This window comes from Ranitomeya variabilis, chromosome 2 (genome assembly GCF_051348905.1).
Source record: "Ranitomeya variabilis isolate aRanVar5 chromosome 2, aRanVar5.hap1, whole genome shotgun sequence".
NCBI classification, from domain to species: Eukaryota; Metazoa; Chordata; class Amphibia; order Anura; family Dendrobatidae; genus Ranitomeya; species Ranitomeya variabilis.
In genome coordinates, this window is record NC_135233.1 from 878,841,019 (window position 1) to 878,855,499 (window position 14,481).

General features: G+C 38.6%; 1 protein-coding gene across 1 annotated transcript in view; it reads right to left on the reverse strand.

Annotated features, from left to right (window-relative positions):
* The window catches only part of LOC143808076 (putative cation-transporting ATPase 13A5), a 124,244-nt gene that overhangs the window by 43,850 nt on the left and 65,913 nt on the right, over positions 1–14,481 (reverse strand). The window contains exons 11-17 of the mRNA XM_077290333.1: positions 14,016–14,173; positions 9,957–10,145; positions 7,970–8,031; positions 3,323–3,473; positions 3,154–3,237; positions 2,879–3,035; positions 856–973 (exon numbers count right to left, since the gene is read on the reverse strand). Of these exons, the coding sequence (XP_077146448.1) occupies positions 856–973; positions 2,879–3,035; positions 3,154–3,237; positions 3,323–3,473; positions 7,970–8,031; positions 9,957–10,145; positions 14,016–14,173 (919 nt within the window). The remainder of the gene's footprint in view (positions 1–855; positions 974–2,878; positions 3,036–3,153; positions 3,238–3,322; positions 3,474–7,969; positions 8,032–9,956; positions 10,146–14,015; positions 14,174–14,481) is intronic.

The following is a 14,481-nucleotide window of genomic DNA, read 5'->3' on the forward strand; positions in this document are numbered from 1 at the left end:
GGTAGAGTCGCTCAGCCTAGCTATTGGTGAAGTACAGTCGACGTGACTTTGACTTCTGGAGACAAATAGTTACTCAGGATTTTGTTTATGGGTATCACACTACAGGTTACTGAAAACAAATGCACATCACAATTTTCAAATTTATATTTTTCAAATATTAAGAAAATCATGTTTCATTAACTTTACACTTCTCAAATACTTGCTACTTTGTATTCGTATATTATGTAAAATCTTAAAATAATACATTAAAGTTTATATGTAATATGAAAAAATGTGTAAAAGTTCACTGGCTATGAATACTTTTTGAAGGCACTGTACAGCTCCCGAGACCTGAGTCTCAACTTACAAGAGCATCAGTTGGCAGCATGACTGTCATATGTTAAGAAATATTATTTTTCCTCACTGAGCATAAAGTTACCATAGTTATCTTCAGCTTCATCCTCTTCAATGTTTATTTCTTTTTCAGTTGGGTGCAGTCAGTCTCTGCACTGCCATACAATTGTCAGACTGACGGAGGAGGAGGATGAAGCTGGAGATCTAAGCGTCGAGCACAATGTGGGTGAAAACATATTTTTTTTTACATATTGCAGCCGTGCTTCTGGATGCCAAAGGGGTATATGTGATACAGATCTTGTCAGTTGAGACATAAGTCTCAGGAGCTGTTTGTCTTCAGTCTGCAGCCCGTAATGAAACGTGACTAGGACGGGCAGCAGTTTGAATTATATCAGGAACTCCATTTTATCTCACTGGTGGAGAATCCCTATGAATAAATAATCTATGTTCAAAACAAAGATTTAAGATTTATAATATCAAAAAATAATTTAGTAAATATCACTATATGTGTGTTTACTTTACCTTGCAATACTCTCTAAATCATTTCGATTTCCATTCTGTAGAATTTTATATGCCACACCAATTACTCGAAAGCCTTGAAAAGTATAGATTTCCAGTACTTCTGAAAATTCTTTAGGGACTTAATACATAAAATAAATAAGAGTAATGAAGTCATTTATAATAGAAAAATAGAATACAAGAAATAATAAAAAATCATACAAACAGATTTTACAATATATCTTGCTATTAGTTAAAACAAAGCCAAAACTAAATTAGAATATCATCAAAAAGTTAATTTATTTCAGTTCTTCAATACAAAAAGTGAAACTCATAAATTATATAACGTCATTACAAATAGCGATCTATTTCAAGTGTTTATTTCTGTTAAAGGGAACCTGTCTATAACCTATATGATGCGGCCATCACCTTTCAGGGCTTATCATTCTATAATGCTGTAGCTAAGCCCCCGGTCCAACCTGAAAAATAAGAAAGACAAGTTTTATTATACTCACCCAGGGGGGGGCGGTCCTGTGCGGTCTGGTCCGATGGGTGTCGCAGGTCCGTATCCGGCACCTCCCATCTTCTTGCGATGTCACCCTCCTGCTTGCATCATTGCTCCCCGACATTTCGCTTCTGCGAAAGGTCAGAGAGGCAAAGAAGTACACCTACGCAGAAGCGATGGAGAGCGATGAAGCAAGCAAGAGGGTGGTGTTGCAAGAAGATGGAAGGTGCTGGACCCACACCTGCAACACCCATCTGCCAGGACCGCAACGGACCGCCCCCCGGGTAAGTATAATAAAACTTATTTTTCTTATCTTGCAGGTTGGATTGGGGGCTTATCTACAGCATTATAGAATGCTATAGATAAGCCCTTAAAGGCAGTGGCCGCATCTTATAGCAGCTAAACCTGGTGACAGGTTCCCTTTAATGTTGATGATTATAGCTTACAGCCAATGAGTGACCCAAAAGTCATTATCTTACTAAATTAGAATAATAAAAACACCTGCAAAGGTTTCCTAGGCATTTAAAAAGGTCTGTTTCAGTAGGCTCCACAATCATGGGGAAAACTGATGTGTCCAGGGCATGGGCTACAAGTGTCGCATTCCTTGTGTCAAACCTCTTGAATAATAGACAATGCCAGAAGCATCTTACCTGGGTCAAGGAGAAAAAAAACTGGACTGTTGATCAGTTGTCCAAGGTGTTTTTATCAGATGAAAGTAAATTTAGCATTTTATTTGGAAATCAAGTTCCCAGAGTCTGGAGGAAGAGTGGAGAGGCCACAATCCAAGCTGCTTGATGTTTACAGTGAAGTTTCCACAATCAGTGATGGTTTAGGAAGCCATGTAATCTGCTGGTGTAGGTTCACTGTGTTTAATCAAGACCAAAGTCAGCGCAGCCGTCTACCAAGAAAATTTTAGAGCACTTCATGCTTCCCTCTGCCAACAAGCTTTTTGGAGATGGAAATTTAATTCTCCAGAAGGACTTGGCACCTGTCCACACTGCCAAAAGTACCAATACCTGGTTTAGAAACAACAGTATCACTGTGCTTGATTGGCCAGCAAAGTCTCCTGACCTTAACGCCATAGAGAATCTATGGGGTGTTGTCAAGAGGAAGATAGGAAGATGAGAGGCACCAGACCCATCAATGCAGATGAGCTAAAGGCTGCTATATAAGTAAACTGGGCTTCCATAACACCTCATCATTTACTAAACATACATTTCAGTAGGCCAATATTTTGGATTTTAAAAACATTTTTCAAGCTGGTGTTATAAAGTATTCTAATTTACTGAGATAATGACTTTTGGATTTTCATTGGCTAAGCCATAATCATCAACATTAGCAGAAACAACACTTGAAATAGATCACTCTGTTTGTAATGACTCTATAAAATATGAGTTTCACTTTTTGTATTGAAGAGCTGACATAAATTAACTTTTTGATGATATTCTAATTTAGTGAGAAGCACTTGCATAATATATATATAGATCTGGCTTACTAATTGTGCACCTATACTTTATGTTTCTCAAGCTCATAACACCTTACCGGTTTCTGATCTGCAAAAACTGGCCACCATCTCTGGAGCTCCCTTCATGTACACGATTAACTCATTCCCTCCAATAACCTCAGTGATAACGGACATACGTTGCAAGCCAGAAGAGAAGGGATACTGTAATAAAACATTTATACCCTCCACTGTATTCTGTGAGGGGAAAAGGAAACAACTACATTAATAGCTGTTGCTTTATCTGTACTATATATAAAATGCTCAACAGCACATGTAAAGAAATATGAGTTTTGCTACAATACAAGAAACTTACGATCCATGAACTTGGCCCAGGCTGGACAGCCATGTTCTGTGAGGTATATCCTTTGCTAGAATCTTCATTGGTCTCTTTTAACACCTGAAATAAAAATCAGTTTAAAAAAAACACATATAGCTGTCAATATCTGAAATCTAGATGGTCTACGTATATATATTTATATTACCCAGCCTGTTGCAGCAAACATTTTGAGGTCCAAAGGATCACCTTGTAAATTTCCATCAACCATGATCACAGAATGACAGCTTGTCATAGCAGCAAACAGAGGTCCCCAGGTGACTTCATCCATCTGGTTATATTTAAGCATTTCCTGAAAACTACATATAGCTGTGGTAAGTTGCTGCAGCCAGATGTCACATTAAAGGGAATCTGTCATCTAAAATAACATTATCAACTGCAGATACGAGAACCCTGCTGCTGAGAGAAAATTAACTTTATTCCCCTTGACACGTTGCTCTTTCAGTCATAGGGGTGGCGCTTTCAATAATAATAATTTTATTTCTATAGCGCTGACATATTCCTCAGCACTTTACATTTTAGAGGGGACTTGTACATACAATAGACATTACAGCATAACAATAAACACATAGATCAAAACAGATACCAAGAGGAATGAGGGCCCTGCTCGCAAGCTTACAATCTATAAGGAAAAAGGGAGACACGAGAGGTGGATGGCAACAATTGCTTATTTGTTCTGACCGGACATAATGTAGGAATCGGGTGTTCATGTAATGCTGCATGAACCAGTTATCAACCTAAGTATGTAACAATACAGACACAGAGGGCTATTAAATGCATAAAGCATGTGAGAACATGATGCGAGGAACCTGGTTATGGTAAAAATTTTGAATGGGCAACACAGGGTTAGTTAGGTTAACGCTTGGAGATGGTAGGCCTGTCTGAACAAATGTGTTTTTAGGGCTCGCTTAAAACTGTGGGGATTGGGGATTAATCATATTAACCTGGGTAGTGTATTCCAAAGAATTGGCACAGCACGTGTAAAGTCTTGGAGACGGGAGTGGGAGGTTTTGATTATTGAAGATGCTAACCTCAAGTCATTAGCAGAATGGAGGGCACGGGTAGGGTGGTAGACTGAGACCACCCTACCCAATCACAAAAAAAGTTATGTTCAGGTACCAGAACACAAACTTCCACAGGTCCACTCATCCTTAATCCCTAACCTAATGTGGTAGAGTAAGAATGTGCTGTGCAATTATAGAAATTGTGAAAAAAAGCTTGTGTACTTTATCAAAAAAGGGTTTAGGAAGATGAAATGGAAGTGTCTGGAGTAGGCGCATTATTTTTGGCCATATAATACATTTTAACAAGTATTTCTTGCGTAACCAAGATATGTATGGAACTGACCACTTTGTGATCAGATTAGTTATATTGGTGAGTAGTGGTGGGAAAATAATTTTTAGGTTAGGGGAAATGTTTAGTCCTAAGAAACGGATAAAAGGAAGGGACCAGTCAAATGGGAAGTTGGCTGCTAGCTGTACTTTTTTGCTTTTAGGGAGAGTAATGTTGAGTACTTGGGATTTGTTCATATTTACCTTGAAATTAGATAAAATACTGAATTAATCTAATACTTCCAGTATTGCTAGGAATTGCAACTGAAGGGTTTGAAATGATTAGCAGTAAATCACCTGCGTAAGCAGCAACTTTATGCTCTCTTCCACCACAGTTGATACCTTCTAACCTCATTGGTGATATTAAAGGCGGAATACTAAAAAATGTTCACCAGGACACAAGCCAATAGATTGCTACTAGTGATCAGCGGTGGGTGTACTCGTTACTCGAGATTTCCGAGCAAGCTCGGGTGATCTCCAAGTATTTTGGGAATGCTCGTAGATTATGTTTGTGTCGCCGCAGCTGCATGATTTGCGGCTGCTAGACAGCCTGAATACATGTGGGGATTCCCTAACAAACAGGCAATCCCTGCGTGTGTTCAGGCTGTCTAGCAGCCGCAAATCCTGCAGCTGCGGCAACACAAACATAATCTACGAGCACACCCAAAATACTCGGAGATCACCCGAGCATGCTCGAAAATCTCGAGTAACGAGCACACTCGCTCATCATTAATTGCTACGTGCAGCGCCCCAGAGTCCTGGTTGTTGCAGTAATTTCACTCTCCCACCAGGAGGAGTGATATTACGTCTGATGGTACTAAAGGAGTTCACCTTGCCAGGTATCACAAGACACACGGGTAAAACTGGTGGGTTGGATAGGAAGTGAGAGAAAAGCTGCCTGGGTTTGACCCAGAGAGGACCTGTCAGGCAGACAGGGGGAGAAGGAGGAACATCTGAGCTGCAGACAGAGGGTCTCTGTCAGAGGTGGGATCCTGACAGAGGCCTAGCACGAGATAGTACGTTACAGAGCTGCGCCTGCACCCATTGCGGCAGCATCCTAAGAAAGGACACAAAGCGAAGTGTATTGTGGAGAGTTAGAGGCGAGATCACAGCACAAGGAGATAATACCGGGAGGAGTTCTGCCCCAAGATCGGCAGCCTCCTTCTGAGGCACGTAGCTGGTGGCCAGAACACCGAGGGAGTAATAGGCTCTACGCATTACTTCAGAGATCAGCAGGACAGTCAATTCTAAGTTAGTTGCCCGACCTTAATACCTAAGAAGACACGGTGGCAAATTGTGGGGGTCGGGGCGTCTCTAGGGTCCCTATAAATAAGCTCCAGGCCTACCCCATCATACAAGTTGTCCTATCCATACCATCTGGGGAACAGAGAGAGAGAGAACATCAGAAACATCCCCAGAACTGAGAGAGATAGACCCGGTACCGAGTACCCCATTGCCCTTGACGTGGGGGCGCTCCACTACGCATGGTGAAAACTGCAGAAATGAATTGATCCAGAAAATTAAAAGCTTTCAAGCTTTTCTGCATGTATAACCAAACAATGAATTAAAATATTTTTTCAGCGTAGGTGCACTAGTGGTGTAGCATTTTTGGGGGCGAAGTAGATGATTTTTAGAATTCTGTATATGTTGTCTTTCCCTTCCCTATTGGAGATGAAACCTACTTGAACACTGTGAATGATGGAGGGGAGAAATCTATGAAGTCTAGTAGCTATAGTTTTTTAGAGCATTTTGAGGTCTGTGTTAAGTAATGATATTGGCCTGTAGTTGCTACACAAAGACAAATCCTTGCCTTCCATAGGAATTAATGTGATTCTGGCAAACACAGTTTGTCTCTGCAAGGGGTTTCCATTTAACACTTCATTAAATAGATTAGTCAGATAAAGGAGTAATTCAGTTTTACAGGTGTTATAATAGAAGGAGGAGAGTCCACCAGGGTCACATCATTTGTTCTTTGGAGAAGATTTAACAACATCTAAAGCTGAAGTTACACTAAACGACTTACCAACGATCATGACCAGCGATACGACCTGGCCGTGGTCGTTGGTAAGTCATTGTGTGGTCGCTGGGGAGCTGTGGTTGTGTGGTCGCTGGGGAGCTGTCACACAGAAAGTTCTCTCCAGCGACCAACGATCAGGGGAACGACTTCGGCATCGTTGAAACTGTCTTCAACTATGCCGAAGTCCCCCTGCAGCACCCGGGTAACCAGGGTAAACATTGGGTTACTAAGTGCAGGGCCACGCTTAGTAACCCGATATTTACCCTGGTTACAAGTGAACACATCGCTGGATCGGCGTCACACACGACGATCCTGCGATGACAGCGGGTGATCAGCGACCAAAAAATGGTCCTGATCATTCCCCAACGACCAACGATCTCCCAGCAGGGGCCTGATCATTGGTCGCTGTCACACATAACGACATCGTTAGCGGGATCGTTGCTACATCACCAAAAGCGTGACGCTGCAATGATATCGTTAACAATATCATTATGTGTGACTCAGCCTTAAGAGTTCTTTCTCAGATATGAAGGAGCACATGGGGGATATCTGTTATTCCATTCGCATGGGTAAGGCAATAGTTTTGAGAAAGGCTTCTATATTTTCTCGTTTATTTTTAGAGGATTCGGCCGATTGGTTGTCTAGGTTATGTAGGTTCTCATAACATTTTTTAAATTCTAAGGCTATTCCTTCTGTTTTTTAAATCATGGAAGCCTTATTGTCTTTGAGGCAAGAGATAAAGCTTTTAGCCTTCTTTTGTTTAATTTGTGCCAGCATATATTTTGGTGGATTTTCTACATAAGCGTAGTATTTATATTTTGAGAAAAGATAGCTTTTTGATGACTGCAGACTCAACAGATTGCTTAATTCTGTTCTCAATTCTGTTAATTGGGAGAGATGTGTGTGTAGAGAGGCATTTTTATGTATTTTTTCAATACTATGAATTTTTCAGGAAGCACACTTTCTATAACAGACAAGCCTTGGCTTTAAGATTGTTCTTCAGTAAAAAAAAATTAGGACAGCACGGTTTTAAATTGCCTTCCTTGTTTGAAATGTGTGGCAAAAATGGCAAGGAAAAAATGCTGTTATTAAGGTGCAATTACAAGAATCTTCAGCTCTGAGTAAAATGGCACCTGGCATTATTTTTTTATGATTTTTATCAATCAAATTACAAATTGATGATATTAATGGATTTTTGAAACTTCCAGAAATTCAACTTGTAGCTAATTAACAGTAGGTCAATGCACTCATCTTTAATATCTTTTCATGGGGGTTTTCTCGTTTAAAAAAAAAAAAAACCTTTCTGCAAGCATAGTAAGATGCAGAAAAAAAACATTTTCTGAAAATTCTTTAATGAAGTTGGAATGAACCCCAGGATTCTAGGTGGAATAACTGGCATCTATAAAAAGCTATATAATTTGTGAGCTAATAATAAAATAAAAAGTACCATGTTCCTCCTGACGGTATTATGCCCATTAAGTCAAGTCCATCTTCGGTTAAAGTGCCTGTCTGAATAAGGAGAAAAATGTTAAGCAATTTCATGATTTATGAATATAGCTACTGTAGAGCAAGTAAATGAAATTAAAATAGTCAAGCATTGGTTTGCTCTTTATTATCAATATTGAGAATAAGTATAGATGAAAAATGTGTTGTTAACAATTTGCTAACTGATAGGAAACAGAGTGGTTATTAATGGAACACACTGATGGGGTCATTGTAGGATATCAGAGGTTCAGTAATGGGCCCTCTTCCTTTAGATATAATAGAATTTCAGTATTTGATATTAAACTCTGGAAATTAATGAACACAAAGGAGGCTCAATTAATGAGGATGGGCTGAAGCTTATGGTTTAGACTGGGAAAAGGCATTTAATATTAATATAAAAAAATGTAGGGTCATGCACTTGGGATGACAAATAAATGTACAATTATGTATCAGGCCTCCTTCATATGTCTGTGTTTCCAGAATGGAATTTTTTTTTTCACGGATACCACACATACCCATTATAGCCTAGGGTGCTACACACATGGTCAAGTTTTTACATGAACCGTACCTCTGTGCAAAACATTCAGAAACACGTACTTTTTTATGGCAACATGGATGACAAGGGCCAATACAAGTCTATGGGTCCATGAAAAACATGTGCAGCATGCGAATGACATGTGTGCTGTCCGTGTTTAAAATTGTAAAGTATAAGAGAAGCTTCGAAATTTGTTTCTTTCTTTACCCATACTGGAAAAACACAGATGACTCAGTCACTGATGGTAAAAATGGACACATGGATGACACACTGATAGAAAACAATGATGCCTCTTGTACCGTATATATACATACATATTCTATATGGACAAGTGAAGGAGGCCTTAAATAGTAAAATACTGGGTAAAACTTCAAATGAAATAACATAACTTTTTTTTTATTTTTCACCAACACAGACATATGAGGAGTTTTTTGTGAAACAAGCTATGGTTTTAGTAATAACATTTTTGGATTGATACCTTTTGATCTCTTTTTATTGACATTTTTTAAGAAAGTTTGGCAACCACTTTTTATGTTATTCACCATGCAGGGTAACCAATGTGTTACTTTTATAATGAGGTTAATTAAAGAAGTACTTTAATGGACTTTTTCTTCCCTTCCTACACCCACATATATGTGTATGTAGTGTAGTGTAGTGTCCGTGTGTCAATATACTCACAGTCTTCTCCAGTATCCAGCGTCGTTCTACTCCGCTTCTCCATGATGTCACTTCAGACTCTTCGGGTCACACTCGCTCTGTGTGACCCGGAAGTTGCTTTTATAATGTAAACCTATGGAGCATCAGAACAAGGCTCTATAGGGAAACATTGTAAAAGAGACTTTCAGCTCACAAATAGAGCATAATTAATAGATACTATTAGAGCAAAGGATAATAGAGCAAAGGATAATTCGGATAGTCTGAATTGCCATCACTAAAGTCAAAAGTGGAGCAGAACAACACTGGAAGCCAGAGAAGACAACAATACATGAGTACGTTATCATACTAGCATTACATGACATACAGTACACGTATACACAGGTATAGGGGAAAAATAATGGAAGGGCTCCTTTAAGACTTTACTGATACCAATTATGACTGCATATGCAAAAAATGCATTGACCATATTCAATCCAGTCAGTCACCAAAGGTTAATACATTGAAGGTGAACACAATTCATGGAAAATATTTCACAATGAATGCAAGCAAATAAAAAAGCAGAAAGTACCAGTGAATGTGGTTTTCTGGTTTAGAAAACTCATTATGAAATACCTTATTAGGACATTTTGCCCAATGGCTGTTGACATACAGCAATAGAACTGGATAGAAAATATACTTAGAAAAATATTAATGTACATATTACATTGTAAATGTAGTTTGAAACAAAATCAGTAAAAGAAAATAAGAATATATTTACTTTGTCAAAACAGAAGAGGTTAAGCTGGCCGCACATGTTGATTCTATCTGGGCTTATACAAAATATAGTCTTCTTCTTCAATCTGCTTTGACCGTACATAATTCCCACAGTTAGAGCAGCTGGTATGATAGGACAAATTGCAGAAGTTAAAAGCACAAGTGATTCCACAATAATTCTCCACGCTGAAACCTAAAAATCAAAACAACATGTGAGATCTATATTAGAGACAAACATAAAAGGGTTTCCCACTACTCAAACAACCCCTTCTGAATCCCTATATTTCCCGCCAGTAAAATAATAACACCTATACTCACTTCAGGAGGCGGCACCGTTGCAGTGGATTTAGCGCTGGCTCTCCCAGGGATCGCATGACATTGTTATGTCATGTGATCTCTGTGGCCAATCAGCGTTGGATTAATTCTCCTCTACTATGGACATAATTAACATCCAGATGAAATAGGAGCTGTAGCTGCTCTCTCACTTCCTCCGGATGTCTTGATGTGACCGAAGGAGGGGACAGTGAAGAGAGTACTGATTGGCTGCAGTGATTGTTATGTCATGTGAGCCCCAGGAAAGCCAGTGCCAGGTGCATACAGGTGTTATTTTACTGAGAAGAAACAAAGGGATTCAGAAGAAATAGTCTGAGTAGTGGCAACCCCTTTAAGCAGGGGGGAATTTAGAAAAGCCTGGAAGCCTGCTTCTGAAACGTTCAGGAAAAACAATTCAATTAATTTCTGTATGTTTGTCGTCTGCTACTAGGTGAAGCTAACTGCATATGAATTTATTATCAAATTTAATGAGACCTGTATAAATCACAGATGGGTATGTTCTCCCTAATGGCAGATACAGGAAAAAAGAATTATGTTATGCTATAAATGTGTAGAAAACACGTGGATTCTGGAATTCTGGATCAATTTATTGACGAGAACCTGTCACCAGGTCAAAAGTGGCCACTTTTATTTTATTCCCACTGCACCCTTGACTATTCTGTTTTGTTTTGGGTATTTGTTATATCCACCATATGATTCCAGAGATGTCGGTGCTTTTATTCAATGCTAATGTTTATGGCCTTAACCCAAGGGCTCACAGGGTATTTTTTAGAGCAGTCTAAAGATACACAAGTGAAGAATCCTGTGAGCAATTCCACCTTGGCAAAAACCATAAAAAATAGCGCTAAATAAAAAAAACAGATATCTGTAAAACTGACAGGTCCCCCATGCCCCCCAACCCAACAGTATTTGTATATTCCTTTATACTGTAAATACCCTGTCTAACAAGCCCTTTATCCTGGATGACATATTAACAAAAGTTTTTAAAAAGTATTTTAAAAGTTTTAATATGTAAATAATCTTTTGACTGGATGATGGGGCGTTTGTTTCCGAAATTAGTCACTCAGTATGTTATCACACACCAGTGGGCATGATAAACATGATTTGCAAGAGCTGGCGTCTGTCCATGTCTTGAAGGGATAAACATGGCTGACATTCACAGAGGAGTCAAAGATCAGTCGCCGAGCCACTGTAAGCTCTGTTCTTCTAACATCAAGCTTCTTCTTTGCTTCCGGCCATGCACAGGGCACCTCTGGAGCAAGGAAGAGTACACCCGGCTTCAAAGGCGCATTGACATGTAGGAAAGAAAGCCGCGCACATGCGTGAAACGCAGCTCTTGCAAATTGTGTTATCACACCCATAGGGGAGTGTAACATGCTGAGTGGGACAACTAGTCTGGGGAAAACAACGCCTCATGGACTACTCAAAAGGTTATTTGGCATATTCTAAACAGACTTTAAAATTCTATTTTAAACATAATGTTAATGTTTCGTACAGGATAACATTAGGCAGGCTATTTTTAAGTCAATGTACAAATGCTGATAGGTTAAAGGGCATGGAGAACCTGTCAGATTCCCTTTTAAAAAAAGAAATACTTAGGGGAGCAATGGCAATAAAATAAGAGCAAAATGAGTAGTTAAACTTTCCTGTCCATAACCCCCATTAACTCCTAGACAAAATAATAATAATGAAACCACGGAGCCAAAAAATCTATTTAAAGATGTAGCATTACTTTATTCAAAAACATTACGAAACAGGTATATAAAGAAATACATGTATACATGTAAAGAGAAGGTCAGATAGAAAGGCTCAGGTAGTTAAAAAATAGCTCATCCTAAAGGTTACATATTGTGGACATGGGAAATGCACCATGAACAAGTGTATAGTAATAGAAAAATGCTATTAGTAAAGTGCCAGTGCTTAAACATTCCATTAAGTCCTAACAAAATGCATAATATCACTCTATAGATCAGGGGTGTCAAACTGCATTCCTCAAGGGCTGCAAACAGGTCATGTTTTCAGGATTTCCTTGTATTGCACAGGTGATCATTTAGTCACCTGCACAGAATGATTCCAGCACCTTGTGCAATGAGAAGGAAATCTTGAAAACACGCATGGTTTGAGGCCCTCGAGGAATGCAGTTTGACACCCCTGCTATAGATGATACTAATCTGGTTTAAGGTATCTTAATAGAGAGCATCATCACTGTTCCTAGGCAAGTTCACCGCCAGTTCAGCAATGCATGAAGTCAGGATAAAACAAATACTAAGTCAAGGTTCTTACCCATGATTTACCACCAGGGTGGGCCAGTCAGCAGCCTGGCCCATCAAAGTGGAACTTGCCTAGGAATAAAGTAATGATACATTTTTAAATGAACTTTTTGACTCCATGGTTTCTGGTGTTTTGAGTCTAATCTAAGGAGTGTCCATAATACGTAAGGCCTGTTTACTTTAAGGTTCAGGGTCGTTACTTAGATCTGTCTGTATATTATGAACTCAGTTCTAGTTATATTATTTTCAAACATAATGATAATGATATATAATAATAAAATTGACCTTCAGTAATATTAGATATTAACCCATATCCACAATGTATAATGTACGCCAACACTCCTTTTTCACTTTCGTCCTCTGGATGAATTTGATATAAATCGCTAAATCACTTTAGATCACCAGGAGTGTCATAGGAATGGTATCACTAGGGTAACTTTTCTAGTTCTAAGAAAGGTTATCAGCAAAGTAGACCCAAAATATTGTAAAATACATACAACAACAAACACAGCAGGTTCTCACTCTCCCTGGCTCCAGCAATGGCTGTCCGCCGCTGCTCTGTGCTCAGTGTTTTGACTGCAACGGTGATGTCACATCGATAGCGCAGATCACCGATGAAACCAATCATTGACCTCGGCACCTCTTTCCAGGTACCACAGAACAGCCGCTGAGTTCATTTACCAATTATATCAATTAGAGTTGGTGACTATGATGATGTGCGCTATCAATGTGACAGCACCAATGCAACCAAAACACCGAGACCAGAACAGCGGCAGACAGCTATCACTGGGAGGATGAGTACCTACTGTCTGTTATTTTTTGTAATTTACAGCATTTGGTGACCACTTTGTTCATAAACTTTAACCTTTCTAAGACCTAGATGTTTATCCAATGGTATATAAAAACTACAAAAAACTACCTACAAAAAAACCTCCAAAACCATATTTTTATTAGCAATGATTAAAAACTTGAATAGTACTACCACCCACAAAAATCTACGTACTGTAAGGGAACATTGGATATAGCATAAGCGAGGAGATCAGATAGGATTGAAATTACTAATAAAAATATCATTTTAGAGGTTTTCTTTAGGCAGTTTTTTGTGTCATTGACCTCTTGGTAGCACATTTTTTCTTTGTTTTTTTTCTGTTATATAACACTACAACTACAGAATGTAAAACAGAACATTGCTTTGGATTGAGGAACAGTACTTAAATATTTCCTTTGAATCAAACGAACACTCCAGCCTCAATTTAATTAATTAATTAATTAATGATAACTCTTGTAATTAGATAAATGTCTAATTCTTTTAGATTTTTTTTTATAGTATTTCAATTATTTAATATTGAAGTATAACAGAAGAATGAAAGGGGTTTATTCACTGAGCAGTCAATTCCGAAAACTGTTTTGAAATGTCAACTCTCATTTCAAATCGATAATGATAGCAAAACACACAATACCTTTCTCTGAGCAAATATGATGACTGCATATAAAATTCCAACAACAGCAAGAAAACCCAAAAATATGAAAAACCATTTCACGTCTCTGTGCAGCTTGAAGTTTAAGGGTTTTGGATACAATATGGACCGAACCATATCTCCTTTAGTAGTATTAAAGCCTAAGAAAAAGTCAAGACAGAAAATTACTGAATTGGACAAAACAAGTACAAATTGATCCTGATATCTGCATTTCATTTCTGTATGGTGAACCCTTTTTATATTTACAAAAATATGGCATAACTGGTGAAGAAGAAAGGACTTTACTGACATAACCCAGGACCAGGTAACTAAATAAAAGGGGCAACAGTCATTCATGCGGTGCCATTTTTCCATTATTGTCTTTTCCTTCCCTTCCTCTAAGAGCCATATCTTTTTTATTTTTCCATCTATAAAGCCGTATCAGGGCTATTTTTTGCGGGACAATTTA